The sequence below is a fragment of the Macaca mulatta genome, chromosome 8 (genome assembly GCF_049350105.2).
Source record: "Macaca mulatta isolate MMU2019108-1 chromosome 8, T2T-MMU8v2.0, whole genome shotgun sequence".
Lineage (NCBI taxonomy): Eukaryota > Metazoa > Chordata > Mammalia > Primates > Cercopithecidae > Macaca > Macaca mulatta.
Genome location: NC_133413.1, coordinates 2,327,613 through 2,346,707, shown reverse-complemented (window position 1 = coordinate 2,346,707; position 19,095 = coordinate 2,327,613). Strand labels below are relative to the sequence as shown.

The following is a 19,095-nucleotide window of genomic DNA, read 5'->3' as shown; positions in this document are numbered from 1 at the left end:
GCAAAAGCGAGGCAGGAAGGGGTGGGAAGGTGTCCTCGACCCAGCCTTGCATTCACTTGCAAAGGAAACTCACTCAGCCACAAGCCCTCCCCTTCTCAGTGGCCAGAACGGTGCTGCGTGCACACCAAGGGCCAGAAGACAGACACCAGCTGGCAGAGGACTGGCTGACCAGGGACCCACGCTGGCAGGACGCAGTTCCAGTCCTGCAACTAGCTCCAAATTAAAATGTAAAAAGCCACGTTTAGCAAATGAGATTTTTCCTGAGCTTTATTTTTTTTAAGGGCTGCGTGCTTTCTATGTGAGATAATCTGAAATTACAGAAAACACACAATGGGAATATCGCATGGTGGCCTCGACCTTTCTAAGCTTTGGCTGTTGCACAAAACCACTCTACGTCTCCAACGTTCTGTGCTCTGTGGTTGTTTTGTGTGGAAACAAAATCTCTGGGGTTGACCAGATATGCTTGGAAATTCCTTGTAACCAATGAAACTGCGGCTAAAATGCACTGTGTTCCAATTGGGATTTTGCATTTCACATATTATTTTTGAAAAACAACACAGAAAATGCGAAAGCTACAAGGACTATAAAAGTTTTCTATGTAGGCCGGGCACGGTGGCTCAAGCCTGTAATCCCAGCACTTTGGGAGGCCAGTATGGGAGGACTGCCTGAGCCCAGGAGTTTGAGACCAGCCTGAGCCAGAGAGCAAGACCCCCATTTCCACACAACAAATTTAAAAATTAGCTAGGCATAGTGACATGCACCTGTGATCCTAGCTACTTTGGAGGCTGAGGCAAGAGGATCGCTTACGCCCAAGAGTTTGAGGTTGCGGTGAGCCATGATCACACCACTGCACTTCACGCCACTGCACTCCATGCCTGGCCGACAGAGATCCTGTCTTGAATTTTAAAAAAAAAAAAAAAGTTTTTTCTGTAAAGTTTTGGCAGAAACTTTTCAGATTGAGACTTGACATTTAATAACTTTCTGTAATAATGGAGGATTTTAACTTTGGTTCAATTTTTGGAATCTTTCGATGGGTTTGAGGTTGCAGGTATCAAACCCTGTAGGAATGGGCTATGCACAGCTTCAGGCGGGCTGGAGTGTAACTGAGGCTGCCAAGTGTGAAACAGCACAACAGTAAAAGCAAAATACACGCAGTGACAAGAGAAAAGAAATGAATTCACACCGTGGGCCTGCAGATGTGGAAATGAAGCGTTACTGAGGCCAGGCGCCTGTGCTCTGGGGTTCCTGGCCAGGTTCCCAGAAAGAAGGGTGTGGTTTCTTTTTCCTCTTGGAGGCTGGCTCTGGGCCCTGGATACCTCGGAGTCAATTCCAGACATTTGGGGTTGAGTCATCAGAAGAAAGAAAATAGAGACATCTGAATTGTTCACATCACTGTATTTTAAACATGTTTAGGCAAGTCTATTTTTGTTACTAAAATAGTAAATACATTTTACTAATAGTGGAGTACATTTTATTACGAAAAAGGGAAAACGTTATTCAAAATGATAAATATTGAATTAATAAGCTCTTGCATTAGAAGAAAATAGGAAGAAAGTTAGCAAAGGAAGGGGTGAACTGAAAGCGTCGACATGCATTTGTGAAAGTCCAGGTGCGGTTTATTCTGATTTACTCTGAAGTGAGCTGAAATCAGGACTGCAGGGCGGGCGACGCATCTGTGACAAGGCTGGCCAGACTCAGGGGTGCCCGCCCTACCCTCCTCCTGCAGCCACTCCCCCAGGGCAGGCCTCCTGTCCGGGGAGCCAGGCTGTTGGCATGTCACACAAAATCACGTGTGCTGGGTTCTGCACAGAGCAAAGCCAGGTGTGCAGCACAAGGCAGGCTGTCTGGCTCTCGAAGACCCCGCAGTGGAGCCCCTGCAGCCTGGGCAGGTTCTGACCCCAGAGGTGGCAGCTTCCTGCAGTCCCCCGACCTGTCATTCCTGTCCCGTGACTTGCAGAAAGGGGCAGCTCCTGGGAGATCCTGGGTGACACCTGGGACTCTGCCCTTCCTTCCTGGGCTGCTGTGTGAGGGGGGCCGGGGTCTGGAGACCCTGAGGGCTGCCCCAACACCAACACCCCTGCCTGTGCTCCTCTTGTGACGTGGGTGTGTCCTGTCCTTACTGCCAAAGCTACAGCAGGGGTGTGGGGAGCCCATGCATCTGACCGGTACCTGTCTAACCCCACCGCCTGTGCCACTGTATGTAATCTGACCGGTACCTGTCTAACCCCACCGCCTGTGCCACCGTAATCTGACCGGTACCTGTCTAACCCCCCTGCCTGTGCCACTGTATGTAATCTGACCGGTACCTGTCTAACCCCCCTGCCTGTGCCACCATAATCTGACCAGTACCTGTCTAACCCCACCACCTGTGCCACCATAATCTGACCGGTACCTGTCTAACCCCCCTGCCTGTGCCACTGTATGTAATCTGACCGGTACCTGTCTAACCCCCCTGCCTGTGCCACCATAATCTGACCAGTACCTGTCTAACCCCACCACCTGTGCCACTGTATGTAATCTGACCGGTACCTGTCTAACCCCCCTGCCTGTGCCACCGTAATCTGACCGGTACCTGTCTAACCCCCCTGCCTGTGCCACCATAATCTGACTAGTACCTGTCTAACCCCACACCGCCTGTGCCACCATAATCTGACCGGTACCTGTCTAACCCCACACCGCCTGTGCCACCGTAATCTGACCGGTACCTGCCTAACCCCCCTGCCTGTGCCACTGTATGTAATCTGACCGGTACCTGCCTAACCCCCCTGCCTGTGCCACTGTATGTAATCTGACCGGTACCTGCCTAACCCCCCTGCCTGTGCCACCATAGGACAGAGCACGAAGGAGAGCCCAAGAGGCACACCTGACACACTTAGCAGCTGAGTCGCAAGCCTGACGAGTGGGAGAACTCTGCGGTTCAGTGGCGTGAGGGCAGAGCGACGGGGCCCCTCTGCTTCTGTGTGAGCACACGCGCATGGAACAAGACTTCTGACCTGGTCAAACACTTCACACACACATAATGGAGGAAACTTTTGGCGTGCTATCAAATGCTTTGTCACACACACACAACATCTCCGTCCCAGCATGGAGGAAAGGCAGCTGACCCTGGCCGACCCCACCCCAGGCCGGTGCCCACCAGAGGCCCGAGCGTTTCCCCTTCCAGCCGCGCAGTTTCCAGTGGCCACTGTTCTTTACTGAGGACGTCACCTCCGGCCGCTGGTCTTGCCAGGTACCCTGTGCGAGGGTGAAACTGGCTGCCCAGTCTCCCAGCCCTGCCCTTATTGTGGTAAATACGCCCTTCAGCAGACATCCCCATGTCAGCCCTTGGGTCTGTTCCCTGCAGGGCCCTGCCTGGCAGCCCTGGGTACCACTGGCTTATCCACTCCCCACTGCCAAGCAGCCATCCCATGCCAGGGACACGGGGCTTAGAATCAATCAGAGAATAAAACAGATGCAACCCTGTGTGGAGCTCACAAAATTCTGATATGGGAGAGAACCACATTCACCGGGTGCGGGTGCTGCGGTGTGACCGTGTCCCGCCAGAATTCACATGACATTGTAATTGCCATTGCAGTGGTACTAAGAGGTGGGCCCCCTACTCTTGCAAATGGCTTCATGCCTCATAAAAAGGCAGCGGGGAACTGGCTGAGGCCTCTTGACCTTCCATCCCCTCCGCCACATGAGGATGCAGAGTTCCCAGCAGAAACTAATCTGCCCACACTTTCATCTTGGACTTCCAGCTTCCAGAACTGTGAGAAATGATGCTTTTTTGGACAGAATCTCACTGTGTCACCCAGGCTGGAGTGCAATGGCGTGATCTCGGCTCACTGCAACCTCTGTCTTCCAGGTTCAAGCAATTCTTCTACCTTACCCTCCCAAGTAGCTGGGACCACAGGCATGCGCCACCACCCCGGCTAGTTTTTTTTGTATTTTTAGTAGAGATGGGGTTTCACCATGCTGGCCAGGCTGGTTTCAAACTCCTGACCTCAAATGATCCGCCCGCCTCGGCCTCCCAAAGTGCTGGGATTACAGGCGTGAGCCACCACGCCTGGCCTGAATGTCTGTTCTTTATAAACTACCCAGTCTCAGGTGTTTTGTTATAGCGGCCCACACTGCCTGAAACACGACTTTCTGTGCTAAATGCCGCGTTGAAGAGCCCAGCCCTGGCGCTGGAGGCTGTGCCCGAGGCAGGCATGGCTGCCCACGAGCTGCATCACCTTGGGCACGCCACCAGCTCCGAGCCCCGAGGCTCCTCGGCTGAAGTGGAATCAACAGGGCCTATTTCGTTCACGCCGTCAGGGCGAAGAAAACGGAAAACCATGTCCTTAAGCACAATACCTGGTAAAAAAAATCTCACACTGAACTGCCACCATGACAGCTCCAGCGTCACCGAAGGAGGCTGGACACCGAGAAGAGCAGAAGGCCTGTACGGCCCAGCCCTGCAGCGCGGCGAGGAGGCTGCACCGACCCTCGGTCTTCAGTCACTCAGCCTCCTTGGCCCATTCTGTTTCCCAACTTAAGAAACAAAACAAAACGTGGCATGGAGAAGGATTTCACTACCGAAAGAAAAAGCGCAGTGACAAGTGATCACACGGAAGACAAGCTGGAGAGCCACGTCCTGGCTAAAGGCAGGGCCATTTTCTATCCGGGCCACCTGCCATCAGGTGGAGTTAAGGCCGATATTGCACAATCTTCCTGGTTTTCAAGCAGTTCCAGAATTCCTGTTATGTGAACTCGCCTCGTTTAACACTTGCTGCAACTCTCAATAGAGGATGTGAAGCACGCAGTGCACACGTGCAGATGGATGCTGGCCAATGTGGGCTGCTGAGTGGGCCGGGCCCAGGCTCACGCCAACCTGGCACCAAGAAGTCGGAGCTCGTGAATGTCACCTGCACCACACGCTCCACTATGGATCCATCCCCTCCCACTGCCGGTCGGGGAGACTGAGGCCAGTGAGCACCATGGGAAAGTGCTGTGCCGTCTGGAAGGGGTCCGTATCATAACAGTTCACAAAGCCTTTTCTACCCACAAGCCCCCAACTTCAGGCTCTGCACTGAGGGGTCCCTGGACCAATGTGTGGGTGACACTGGACGGAGCGAGTGAGCCTGTGCTTCTCTATGGCGCCTCCATCTCTGTGCATCCAAACGTGCGTATGAAGCTACAGGAGGTAAAGTGTGGACCCCGGGGAAGGTCAAAGTCCTAGTGGAGGTGAGATAAAAATTAGGCTGTCCACTTCCACCTCCAAACCGAATTCTGAACACACGACGATTTATCATTATATTTTCTATCTCCAAGATAAAACATTCACAGCAATGGGAACAGGTTAGTTATTTTGAGAGAGAGGAAGGCATCGTCTGGGTTCTGTAAACATCAGTCACTTTATCATGCCTCTGTCTGGCTGAAAAACACCAGCTCCTGCTGACTCCACAAGGGCGCGGCTGCAGAGGATGCCAGGCTGTGGGGTTTCCAGCTAAAAGTTGCAGCAGGGACACCATTTGCTCGATGGGTTTAAGATTAAAATCGCTTTGTAAAATGTCATAAATAGGTTACTATACACCGTGATCAATAAAGTTAAAGCACCACCAATCAAAATACACTGCTCTGGGCTGGGTACAGTGGCTCATGTGTGTAATCCTAGAACTTTAGGAGGCCAGGGTTGGCAGATCACTTGAGATCAGGAGCTGGAGACCAGCCTGGCCAACATGGTGAAACCCTGTCTCTAGAAAAAATACAAAAAATTAGCTAGGCGTGGTGGTGGCGCCTGTAATCCCAGCTACTTGAGAGGCTGAGGCAGGAGAATCACTGGAACCCGGGAGGTGGAGGTTGCAGTGAGCCGAGATCATGCCGCTGGTCTCCAGCCTGGGAGCCAGAGTGAGGCTCTGTCTCAGAAAAACAGAAACAAAAACAAAAACAAAACAGTGTTCTGAGAGTTCCACGAAACATAAGGAACATAATCACACAGGATTCTCACGAGCAGCCGACATTTTCCACATACATTTCAAAGGTGCTTTTGATAAAAAATAAACTTTGAATTTCAATTGCACGTTTATGTCAAAACACACACACACACACACACACACACACACGCAATTCTGTACGTCTGGTAACAAAATTGCTAAATTGGTGTGTAACTTCTACCTGGATATAAAACAGTAGGAACAAGGTACCTTGGGACTCATCATCAGGCAGCTCATTGCCACGAGCTGCTGCCGGACTATTCTAGGGACCCCAGGACCCTGCAGTTGAGCATCTCTGAAGGGGTCCAGGTCTATCCTACAGCTCAGTGGGAAAATGACATCACTACTTGTCTTGAAATCTACAGAGAGGCCAGGCGTGGTGGCTCACGCCTGTAATCCCAGCACTTTGGGAGGCCGAGGTGAGAGGATCACGAGGTCAGGAGATGAAGACCATCCTGGCTAACACAGCAAAACCCCGTCTCTACTAAAAATACAAAAAATTAGCCTGGCGTGGTAGCAGCGCCTGTCGTCCCAGCCACTCAGGAGGCTGAGGCAGGAGAATGGCGTGAATCCGGGGGGCGGAGCTTGCAGTGAGGGGAGATGGCACCACCGCACTCCAGCCTGGGCGACAACGCGAGACTCCGTCTCAAAAAAAAAAAAAAGAAAAGAAAAGAAAAGAAATCTACAGAGAAACACCAACCACGGAATTAGGGTCTGGATTGGGTGCCTGTAGGTAACTCAGTCAATTAAAAACAGCTCTAAAACCCAGACAACCTGATTACGAAATACCTACCTTATTTTGTCAAATGAGCAATACAGTATGAATGACAAATTCTCATTTTAAAACAGGTTCCATGATTTAAAAAAAAAAAACTTGCAAGATTTCACTCGACCACCCCGGCTCTGGTTGGTGGGGTTAGACTCCAAGGAGCCTCTGCTGCTACCGGAGCGTCACTATCCCTCGGCGTTGTCTTTGCACCCTTTGCCACCAGATGGCGCTGCCGTACACCTGGGTTTAGATTTTTTTTTTTTTTTTTTTTTTTTTTTGAGACAGAGTCTTGCTCTGTCACCCAGGCTGGAATACAGTGGTGTGATCTCAGCTCACTGCAACCTCCACCTCCTGGGTTCAGGCGAGTCTCCTGCCTCAGCCCCCCAAGTAGCTGGGATTACAGATGTGTGCCACGACACCCGGCTAATTTTTGTAATTTAGTAGAGATGGTGTTTCACCATCTTGGCCAGGCTGGTCTTGAACTCCTGGTCTCAAGTGATCCGCCTGCCTCAGCCTCCCAAAGTGCCGGGATTACGTTGCGTGTGAGCCACCCCGCCCAGCTTAGAATTTCATACGCTGGGAAACTTTAACAAGAAACAAATTGTATTATGTTCTATCTTAGCCCAATTCTCTCCAACTGAAAACAATGTGACTTCTGAATAAGACACACGGCATATGAGTGTGTGGCTGGAAAGAATTGACGCTGACCCACCCGCCCAGTGGGAGGCACTTTACTATGAAGCCCTTTCCAGCATTCAGACAAAGCCACCCCACTCCTCAACAGGTGTGACGCCCCCGGACGCCATGGACTCCTCTCCTAGATGCTTGACACGGTCTGGTGCGGCTACACTGACAGAACCTGCCAGGACATTCACAAAATTATAATTTCTTAAAAATACTTTGTACCTACTTCAAAATTAATACTAATGAGAAATAAAGTTAGTATTGCCCTCAGAACTAAACACAAAACATTCGCTGCCTCATTAATTCAAAAGCCATTATTCACGGAGCTTCCCAGAATCGGTGTACCGGATCCGCTGGTGCCCAGGAGCCCCGGCCGGAGCAGCTACGGCCTCTTCTTCTGCAGCAGCTGCCCGTTGCCTTCTGGCCTGCTCTTGGCTTCTGGCTGTGCGAAGTTCCAGTCCACCGGACTGAGAAGCTGCTGAGTCTTCTTGTGGGTCCAGTACGGATTGATGATTAGTGTGAGCAGCGCCAGTCCGACAAGGAAGAGTGCCAAATGAGGCAGATACAGGCTGCTGACCAGGCCGTCCCAGTGCCAGAAACACACCCACCACATGTGGTAGGTCAGGACCATGCGGCAGTGAAACATGTGGATCATCAGCCACTGGTTGAGCTTCCAGAACAGAGACTCGGACCAGCCCGCCTGCATGGAGACAAGACAAACGCACAAGTTAATACGAAACTGCCAACATTCATTCTTCACATCACAAAGAGGTATTTGCTACCTTACTTACCAAGCAAAACAAATTCATTTCAAAGCAACAGAATTTCCTCCCCAGGGCTCTGCTCTCACTGGGACTTCATTCTGAAAGGAGGCCGCCGGCTCCGTGGGCGCGCCTGGGCCAGCAGGGTTGACCCTTGCCCGCTCATGCTGTTCTCCTGCTCCTCTTGCTTTTGACTTCCGTTCCCTAAAGCTATGATAAATTCAACCTTTCTTTCGGTCTCCCTTCAGTCTTTGTTTTATCTTGAATTTGCACATATTAGGTAAATAAGCAATATTTATTTGGCAAAACCAGACACAGGTATCTCAAGCTCCCATACCTAGACCCTGGGAAGTGATGAGGTCATGCGGGTGGGGCCCCATGACAGGATTAGTGTCATAAGAAGAGGAAGAGACCAGAGCCTTCCCCTCCTCCCTGCTAGGACACAGCCAGAAGGTGGCCATGTAAACCAGGAAGTGGGTCTTCACCAGACACGAATCTGCTGGTGCCTTGATCTCAGACTTGCAGCCTCTAAAACTGTGAGAAAGGAATTTCTGCTGTTCAAGCTGCCTAGTCTATGGCAGTCTGCTGTGGCAGCTTAAGCTGACTAATACAGTATACCACCCCGGCAAAATATTCTAATTGGGCCGGGCACAGTGGCTCATGCCTCTAATTGCAGCACTTTAGGAGGCCGAAGTGGGTAGATCACTTGAAGTCAGAAGTTTGAGACCAGCCTGGCCAACATGGCATCCCAGCTAATCTGGGAGGCTGAGTCATGAGAATCATTTGAACTTGGGAGGCAGAGGTTGCAGTGAGCTGAGATCGTGCCACTGTACTCTAGCCTGGAGAAACAGTGAGACTCTGTGTGAGACTCTGTCTTAAAAAAATAAAATAAAAAGTTCTAACATGTTCTTCTGGTAGTTTTGAATATTTAAAGCCCCAAGTGTATTAGCTTTTATCGACAGTCCGCTACTCACAATGGTTTGACTTACAATTGTTTGATTTTATGGTGCCAATGTGATACACACTCAGTAGAAACCGTACTTCAAGTACCCACATAACCATTGTTTCAACTTTCAGTATAGCATTCACTGAATTATGGGAGCTGTTCAGCATTCTGTTGTAAAACAGGCTTTGTGCTATAAGATTTTGCTCAAGCGTAGGCAGATCCAAGTCTTCTGGGCATGTTAAAGGCAGGCCAGGCTGTATACCATGATGTTTGGTAGGCTGCTTGTATTAAACACATTTCCGACACAATATTTTTAACTTATGATGAGCTTAATGGGATGTAACCCCATCCTGAGTCGAAGAGCATCCATTCTAAGTCTGGACTGAAAAAATAAATGTGAGGGAAATTAGAAGAGAAAGGCCAGCAGAACGGAGTAGCCCAGCCTGCCTCACACAGCTGTCACTGGAGTCTTTCCCAGGTCTCAGAGGGGACATCGGGGCTCCCACATGTGCATCACGGCAGCCTCACACACACACACGCCTTCAGAGACTGCCAGTGCCGCTTTCCACAAACATCACCCCAACCCCGGGTGCAAACGAAACGCTCCCACCTGTGTTTGGGGCCACCTTGGTTGGCCGGGACCACACACTTCCCACGCACTCAGCATTGCTGAGGCACAACGAACACTCAGGAAGAAGAGCAGAGGAAGCAGGATCCAAAACAGGCCTGGAGCCTCCAAACTGAACAGGACAGGGGAGAAACTCACGCAGACCAGGAGAACCCGTGGCTGTCAGTTCTGGACGGTTAAGTGACGTGGGATTGAAACGAAATGTGAAGAGTTAATACTATAACTTATTTCTTACTTGTGAAAGTAGAGAGTTAGGCTACAAGTTCCTGGAGGTTCTTGGTATGTCCAAAGCAAAAGTCCCAAATGTAGCTGGCTCTCAGCCCCTGGGGTGACTGCAGATCCTGGTTTGCCTGGGCAGTCCCTGACATCCTTGTCTGGGTGGTAAACAATATAGTCACTCTGACAACCGGCCACAACCACCAGGTCCAAAAGTGGTGAAGGACAATGCTGGACTTTGGCACAGGCAAGTTTTCGATCTCACACCTCCCTCAGACCCACAGTGGCAGGACCAGGTGGGCCCAAACCCAGGTGAGGCCTGACAACTGCACCGACAGCAGTGTCCAGGGCTCAGCGCCTGTTCAGTCCACAGCGCAGTGTACAGACAGACGGTGGCCCACACGAGATCATAATGGAGCTCAACAGTTCCTATCATTTACTATTTTACTATACTATACTTTTATCATTATTTTGGAGTGTACTCCTTCTCTGATGAAAATAAAGTTAACTCTAAACAGCCCCAGGCAGGTCTTTCAGGAAGGTCCAGAAGGAGGCACTGTCATCGCGGGAGGTGGCAGCCCCGTGTCTGTTACTGCCCCTGAAGTCTCTCCGGGGGACGAGCTGTGGAGGTGGAAGACAGTGATATGGCCGATCCTGACCCTGTGCAGAGCCGGGTGAATGTGTATCTGCGTCTTAGATTGCAACAATTTAAAAAAATTTTTTTTAATTAAGAAAAGTTTACAGAATAAGGGTATAAAGAATATATATACACACACACACACACACACAATGTATTTGTGTTTTAAGCTAAGTGTGATTACAAAAGAGTGGAAAAGTTTTAAAAATTTAAAATTTATAAAGTAAAAGGGTTACAGTAAGTTAAGGCTAATTTATGATTAAAGAAATTTTTAATATAAATTTAGCATTGCTTAAGTACACAGAGTTCATAAAGTCTACAGGAGTGCACAGTGATCGGCCCTCACACTCACCACTCATTCTGACTCACCCAGAGCAGCTTCCAGTCCTGCAAGCTCCATTCCCAGTTCACGCCCTGCATGGGTGTGCCATTTTTCATCTTTAACACGGTATTTTTACTATACCTTTCTATGCTTAGGTATGTTAAGATACACAGATATTTACAGTTGTTTTACACTCGCCTGCAGTATTCAGTACAGCCACGTGCTGTCCAGGTGTGCAGCCTGGGAGCAATGGGCTCTGGTGCATAGAGCCGAGGGTGGAGTTGGCTTAGACACGTGGAAGGGCACTCTATGACGGCTGCTCGATGACGAAATAGCCTAAGGACACATTTCTCAGAACACACCCGTCGTTGAGCAACACATGACTGTACATGGAACAGTATCACACACTGTGTACTCTTTTGGGTCTGGGTAACGTCTCTGACCGTGTCTGTGTAAACCATCCATATTGCTGCCCACCCCTCTGCTGCGTGGACAAACTCAGCTCACAAGCCCTTTCCACTGATGATGGGGCTTCAGTAGGATGCAGTCTGAGGCCAAATGAACAGCGTGGCTAAGACAATCCCAGTACCCCTGTTCGAGTGAACATGTGGGTGCACTGGGGTCAGGCACAGACCTATGCATGGAGTCGCAAGGACACCAGAAGTCTCACACACTGTTTTCCCTCGCTAGTTATCAAACTGGACACTCAAGCATTTATCAAACGGCTGACACAAACTGAAGGAAAGACAATGCTCCTTCTGTCACGCAGTGGACTGCAGCATGGCTACACGAACGTGTGCCACTCACAGAGTCCAGATTCCAGAACCTTCTGTCATCACGTGTGTGTGTACTGGAGCAGGGCCACACACACATCTGCCCCTCACAGATTTCACTTTCCAGAACCTTCTATCATCACGTGTGTATACTGGAGCAGGGCCACATGCATATCCAACCCTCACAGATTTCACCTTCCAGAACCTTCTGTCATCACATGTGTGTGTACTGGAGCAGGGTCACATTCATATCCAACCCTCACAGAGTTCACCTTCCAGAACCTTCTGTCATCACATGTGTACTGGAGCATGACCACACATACAGCTGCCCCTCACAGATTCCAGTTTCCAGAACCTTCTGTGTGAACAGAAGCACAGTCACATGCAAGTATCCCCCTGACAGATTCCATCTTCCAAAATCTTCTGTCATCATTTGTGTCCTGGGGTACTGCCATGCATGTGTGCCCCTCATGGATTCCAGCTTCCAGAATCTTCTGTCATCATGTGTGTGGAGCACCACCACCCATATGTGTGCCCCTCACAGATTCAGCTTCCAGAATCTTCTGTCATGTGTGTGCCGGAGCACCACCACACACGTGTGCCCTTCACAGATTCAGCTTCCAGAATCTTCTGTCATGTGTGTGCCGGAGCACCGCCACACGCACACGTGCCTGCCACAGATTCCCTTATGGAAGACTGAGAATCGTCTTTGCTATGACCCGGCGCCTGGCACAGGGCCTGCAAGAGTGCTCATTACTCCTCAAGAGAGCGTACGGTATCAACAGGAGTGAAAACAGTGTGTGAAGACAAAACACTGAAGAGTCGACGTTTTGAACGTCAGAATCCTCTGCGTTAGCTGGAAGGCCCCACACAGTGATGAACTATACAGTACACCGTGCACTCAGTCCCAGGCTCTTGCGAGCTCAGTCTTCATTCACTCGGCCATTCCCTCACAATTCACAAAAAGTTCTCCTCCACCATTTTCCTCACTTACTGAAAGTAGTCATCTTAAATTATCAATAGTCACATCAGAATATAATCACTACCTTAAGTTTAGAAAACTCAAAGCTTGAGAACTGAGAGTTCTTTGGTTTTACTAAGGCACTAAAACTGTTGTAGTCAAAGTCACCAAAGGCTCTGAAAAAAGAGGCAAAATCTACAGGAACAAAATTTGTGACATAACACATGCCAAGCTCTGTCACCCGGCAGTTATATCCATACTTAAATATACAGTTGCCCTCAGTATCCTTGGGGGACTGGTTCCTGGGCTCCCTGCAGATACCCAAAGCCACGGATGCTCAAGTCCCTTACATAAAATGGCTTTGTATGTGCATATAACCTAAGCACACTGTCCCTTACTCCTTAAATCATCTGTAGATTACTTATAATGCCTAATACAATGTAAGTGCTATATAAAATTGTTACATTGTATTGGTATTTGTTATATTTTTTATTGTTGTATTATTCTAAATTTTTCCCAAATATTTTTGATCCACAGTTGGTTGAATCCAGATACAGAACCCATGGAATCAGAAAGTTGACTATATACATACATATATGTACACACACATGTATAAATACAAAATATATTAAAACTGACAGTGGGTTTTGGTTTTTGGTTGATATACGGTCTCACTCTTGCCCAGGCCGGAGTGCAGTGGTGTAATCGCAGCTCACTGTAACCCTGAACTCCCAGGCTCAGGTGATCCTCCCACCTTAGCCTCCCAAGTGACTGGTACTACAGACGTGTGCCACTATGCCCAGTTAATTTTTGTATTTTTTGTAGAGACGAGGTTTTGCCATGTTGCCGGTCTTGAGCTCCTGGGCTCAAGTGATCTGCCTGCCTTGGCCTCCCAAAGTGCTGGGACTACAGGTGTGAGCCACCGCACCCGGCCTGACAGTGTTTTTATATCACCTCATTTGTATTTTGAACTAGTGAGTCTGTGGATAAATCATGTTTAGATGTTTGAGTCCTATGTAATTCGAAACATTCCAGAACCAAATCTAAGACAGAAATCTAATACGAAGAACAAGCCACTGTGCTCGACTTAGACACCCATCCTACTAAATTGATGGTCGTATTTTGTCTTTACATCCTTTAGTTCTGATCAAATCAGACCTTGATGGGGGAGAAATGTTGAATCCTCATGCCCTACTGCTATGCGAGAATCTATCAGCTTTAAAAGAATTTCAAAATTTTAGACACAGTGTTTTCTTACTGCATTTACTATTATTTCAACTAGAGTGAAATAGAACTATGTAGACATACTGGCCCTGAGCTATATTAATTTAGGTTATAATTTTCTGTTATTGAGGTCTGTTGGCTTTACACAGTTAACATGAGCAGGGTTAGAAGTAAATACTTAAATAACCCTTTCTCCATTCTACACAAACAGCACCCTAAAAGCTTTAGAGAATGTGCAAACTCCAAAATGAAGTCTCGCTCTGAGCCTGTCCTCCTGGAGGCTGGGCTCCACCACTACACCTGGGGAGGGAGAACCGCTGGAGACGCCTGTGTCGGCAAATCCTGCAGGAGGCGCTGTCCCCACACCCGGCTCCAGGAGAAGCACAGATAAAACCCTGGAGAAACCCAACACTGCTTTCCCCCGAGGACTGGAGAGACTGACTCATTTCTTGTTGTTTTTTTAAAGAACTTGTAATAAAAAAAAATACAAGGTAATTATTAATCTATTTCTTAAAACACGCTAATGACCCCAAACACACGATCTTGTGGGATGTATTAATAATTCAGTCACTGTTTACCACTCGGGACATTGATGCGGTATTGATGTTTAGGGAATCGATGTGAATCAGCGCCTCTGCTTTCCTTTCAAGAACTCTATTTTCTGCCACAGCCGAGTGACTCCTGAAGTCTGCTGTTTTCAGGTGAGAGGAGCAGGCAACGCGGGGCGCAGGCCAAGGCCTCCTCCTCCAGCACACACCTCTCCACTCCACGCTGATCTCACGCCAGACAAACCCGGGGAAGTCACAGCTCTGCCCTACATCCCCAGAAGCCCGCGCTCTTATGGAAATAACGCCCACAAAGAGAAAACTGGAAAACTGCATGCCGCGCACAGGACGCTGATAAGGTCCCAGGTCACAGCATCGTTCCTAAAATGACCCCACACTTAGACCAGCAGATTCATATTCAGTCATTTGCTCAGCAAGGGAACTCAGTAGCCAGGTCACTCGAGGGCCTCTTTCAAACCATTCATGGTTCCAACCCTTCTTCCCTGGTAAGGTCTACCTAAATCACAACTGCCCCCAAACTCCTCCTGCCACCGCCCAAACCACGCACTCACAAGGACGTCTCCAGTATCGCCTGCTGTGGGCTCCATCTACTTCCATGGCCACCCTGTGAGGCTCTGCACTGGCGATAACTATGCCCGACTCACCCTCATTCACTTGCCTTAACTCCGACGTGCCGCCCTCTCCTCCTGCACAGGGTCCCCATCTGGAGCCATGGCTTCTCTGCACTTTCCTGTCACTGTGCTCACACACCCCATCTGCTGCCAGATGGGGCCAACCTCAGGGGACAGCAGGAACACAAGCTCCTCCTTGAGTTCCCAGGTGCCAGCAGTGTCTGACACGCGGCTGGCGTCCATGGGGGTTACGCGTGAACAGTCGGTACTGTTTACACTTCAGTGCACTTTTGATGGACTGATACCATCTACCCACCCAGACCCCAAAGGCAGGAGTAATTTGTTATGCTTATGTTTCCTCTCAAGGCTACCAGTCTCCTGTACACAAGAAACGTGCAGTAACACGACCCATTCGTGTGAATGGTGGAACATTTTGCAGGATCTCAAATTTAGTATCAAATATTGCATAAACAACGTGATGGGTCATAAAAGATAGCAAGAATCTATGTAAAAACAATTTTAAGGCTGGACACGGTGGCTCATGCCTGTAATCCTAGCACTTTGGGAGTCCGAGGCGGGCATATCACTTGAGGTCAGGAATTCGAGACCAGCCTGGCCAACATGGTGAAACCCCGTCTCTACTAAAAATACACACACGCACAAAAATTAGCTAGGCGTGGTGGTGGGTACTGTAATCCCAGCTACTGGGAGGTTGAGGCAAGAGAATTGCTTGAACCTGGGTGGCGGAGGTTGCAGTGAACCGAGATCGCTCCACTGCACTCCAGCCTGGGCAACAGAGTGAGATTTCGTCTCAAAAAAAAAAAAAAATTAAATTGTTTAACATGAAGAACATTTTGACATCAATATGACAATCAAGTGACAAACATTTTTAAAACATATTCTTCAAAAACAAAGAAAGTGCTAGGCAAATAACTCTGCAACGTCCCAATACTTCTGAGCACTACTAAAACAACCTTATTCAAAACTAAAAAGCAAGCAAGACACCTGTGTACACACATATATTACTTTACTTTTTTTAAAGTATTAGAAGAGGCCAGGCGTGGTGGCTCACACTTGTAATCCCAGCACTTTGGGAGGCCCAGGCGGGCGGATCATGAAGTCAGGAGTTCAAAACCAGCCTGGCCAACATAGTGAAACTCCGTCTCTACTCAAAACACAAAAAGTTAGCCAGGCGTGGTGGTGTGCACCTGTAGTCCTAGCTAACTCGGGAGGCTGACGCAGGAGAATCGCTTGAACCCGGGAGATGGAGGTTAAGTGAGCCAAGACTATGCCATTGTACTCCAGCCTGAGCGACAGAGTGAGACTCTGTCTCAAAAAAATATATATACAGATATATATAAAAGTATTAAAAGAAAGAAAATAATTAAGTGCTTCCAGACACTACTGAGCCATAAGATCTACTGAGCTTTCTTTCCCTAAGGAGTAGAGAGCCTAAAAGATTTAAAATTAAGAAAATTGCATTCAACTAAAATGAGTCTTAACTGAATGTGTGTGCTGCAATCCCGCCTGCTGTTGAGTTTATGGCAGCGTCCAAGACATTCTAGCCAGTGATTAAATGCGTGAGGCACGTGTCATCTTCTGCTGACACATGCACTTACCTTTAAGAGCATCCAGGAAATGCAGGTAAAGGGCGTGCTCATCTCCAGGAGCAATGTGGTCATAGCTAGATAGTGGCCAGCTCGGAGATTGACCAAGCAGCCAAGAAACCCAAGAAAGGCAAAGAGATGGTGGACAACCAGAAACAAGTCAAATGTCCGGAAGGCCACGTTGGACAGGTGGACTGCGACATTTTCAAAGAAAAAGAATCCCGTTGCTGTTGTGATGTGAAACCAGCACCAGTTCTGCTGGCCACGTGCCCTGTCAGCATGAAGCACAGGGTCCCCCAGCAGAGCCCACAGGCCCGCGGCTGTGCTCTGAACACCAAAGACTGCACGCGTGGCCGCCAGGTCCCAGAAGACCTTCTCTCTGGCCACCAGAGAACGGTAAGTGGCATTCAGGGAGGAGGACAGCTGGTGGCAGACCACGAAGACGCCCAGGTAGAAGACAAAGCCAGCGACCATCAGCGTGGAGCGGATCCCCCAGGATGCATAGTCCAGGTCAAAAATGCTCTCTGATGTGCCCCCATCACTCGCAGGATTCATTGTCCACACTGTATTCCAAAGGAGTCCTGGGCCCAACACGGGCCGGGCCCTACACTGTGTCTTGTCTAAGGAAACGAAGTCCGTGCAGCGGTCCCTGGGACTGTCACGTGTCCATCTTCAATCTAAAGAAAGAAAAGATCATTCATTTTATGTTGACTCAACAGAAGCAAGGACACATCACTACCCCAGTAACGCAAACATTCAACGACAAATTAATTCTGTACCTTATTCTTAATGCATTTACCAGGATACATAAACATACCAAGATAATATCCACTGACAGTATAGGAGGAAAGAAAATGAAACTAAAGCTAGAGCGGTCCAGCCATGAACAGGAGGCTGGAGCAGTGCTGGCAGGAACACGAGGTCCTATGCTCGTCCTATGTGCACCCCACCAGCAAGGCTCCCGCCTTCACAGCAGCCCCGGTCAGTCACACAATTCAAGCATCGCAGGATGAAACATACTTAACTCGTTGCACTGGGATACACTTTGTTACAGCACTGAACTTCTGCTGTTTGATCCTAGTTAACACCCCAAGGATGTCATGAGAACCTGTGCTCCTGTTCTTCGTGTTATTCCTTGGTTAAGGCCATGGAACGGCTTCTCAACACCGGCAGGGAAGGCCTGAACTCTTGATTGTGGCCTACGGCACTCTGCAGAACGCGGCCTTCTACGGTTCCACTCTCACCACCCCGGCATCTCACTCCATGCTACAGCCTTCCAGTCCTTTGAAAACATCACGCTCTCCTGCACCTGCGGGCTCTGCAGCTACTGGGCCCTCTCCCGGGAAAAGTCTTTGCCTCCCCGCAGGTGGCGCCATCTTACCTGTCAGGTCCTCACTTAAAGGCCATTTGCTCCAGATGCCCTCCCAGAGCAGGGGAGTCCCACGGACTGGGTTAAGTATCTTTGCTACAAGCTCCTGATACATCCCCCAAATACTCATTTTTGATACAAGTGCTTACTAAATCCTCACCTCCACTGGACAGCAAGCTCTGTGAGGGCACAGACCACACCTGCCTTCATCACAGCATCTCCTCTGCCTGATGCAGCACTGGGTCCACAGCGGGCCCTCAAGAAACATTTGTGGAACACATGAACAGACGCTGAATCACGCTCAAGGGGTCCAGTTTACCTAAGCCTGAACCTGTCTGCAAAGCTACAAACACCAGAGTCTCAAGTTCTCAAAACTGGAAGGGACCTGTGATTGATTCCAGCCTTTCCTTTCACATGGCAGGAACCCCAGGCACACAACGAGGACATAGGAACGGCTAGCGACAAAGCCTCAGATCCCCCTCTTCCCCCTCACCCAGTATGTAGGGACTTGCCCAGATAATGGAATTTCTGCCGGGGGTGGGGACTCTTGTCACTCACAGCCAGCGAACAGACAGCAGGGCTGGGAGCACCTCACTCCCCAAACAGCTGGACCCTCTGCTCTCTGGAAGGGACCCCAGAATTGACTGAATTGTGAGGGAGCACGACTAGAGCCAGAAGCATAGGAGGGGCCACTCACTGTGGCCATTCAGCAAAAACTCGCCAATCATTATTCAGGCAAAAAGGTCGCTGTGACCACACCCCAAGGGGCATGCGAAGCACCAGCTCACTCCAGCATGCACTGAATGTGAGTCCCGGGACCTGATGCAAATGACAAGGGAGCACTGATAACTCCCAACCTCTTGGTTTGATAATGGTCATGTAATCAAAGGCAAAAATAGTACGAGTGTTTGTCTGTTTCTCCATCGACACTCCAGATTTAACACAGACTAGCTCTGTGAGAACACAGATCTGATGCCGGGAAAGACAGCACTGGCATTCATGTTTCTCCCTAGAGAAACGGCTCCCGTGTCACGCTGCCCCTGGTGCGTGTGTTCAGGGCACAC

At 49.3% G+C, this 19,095-nt stretch overlaps 1 protein-coding gene and 1 non-coding gene across 7 annotated transcripts in view; both read right to left on the bottom strand.

Moving 5' to 3' along the window:
* Positions 1-1,378: 1,378 nt before the first annotated feature.
* On the bottom strand, positions 1,379-4,004 carry LOC106999647 (uncharacterized). Its single transcript, XR_013397022.1, has 2 exons — positions 2,753-4,004; positions 1,379-2,572 (listed from the first exon to the last, which is right to left on the bottom strand). It is a non-coding gene; the product is annotated as an uncharacterized LOC106999647 (transcript).
* Positions 4,005-7,592: 3,588 nt separating this feature from the next.
* CLN8 (CLN8 transmembrane ER and ERGIC protein) overlaps positions 7,593-19,095 on the bottom strand; it is a 28,260-nt gene continuing 16,757 nt past the window's right edge. For 5 of the 6 annotated variants that reach the window (XM_015144679.3, XM_015144681.3, XM_077942718.1 and 2 more), the window contains 2 exons: positions 16,675-17,339; positions 7,593-8,110 (listed from right to left, as the gene is read on the bottom strand). In XM_015144679.3, the coding sequence (XP_015000165.1) occupies positions 7,793-8,110; positions 16,675-17,217 (861 nt within the window). In that variant the 5' untranslated portion in view covers positions 17,218-17,339 and the 3' untranslated portion in view covers positions 7,593-7,792. The remainder of the gene's footprint in view (positions 8,111-16,674; positions 17,340-19,095) is intronic. The other variant, NM_001194050.2, reaches the window with a different exon arrangement.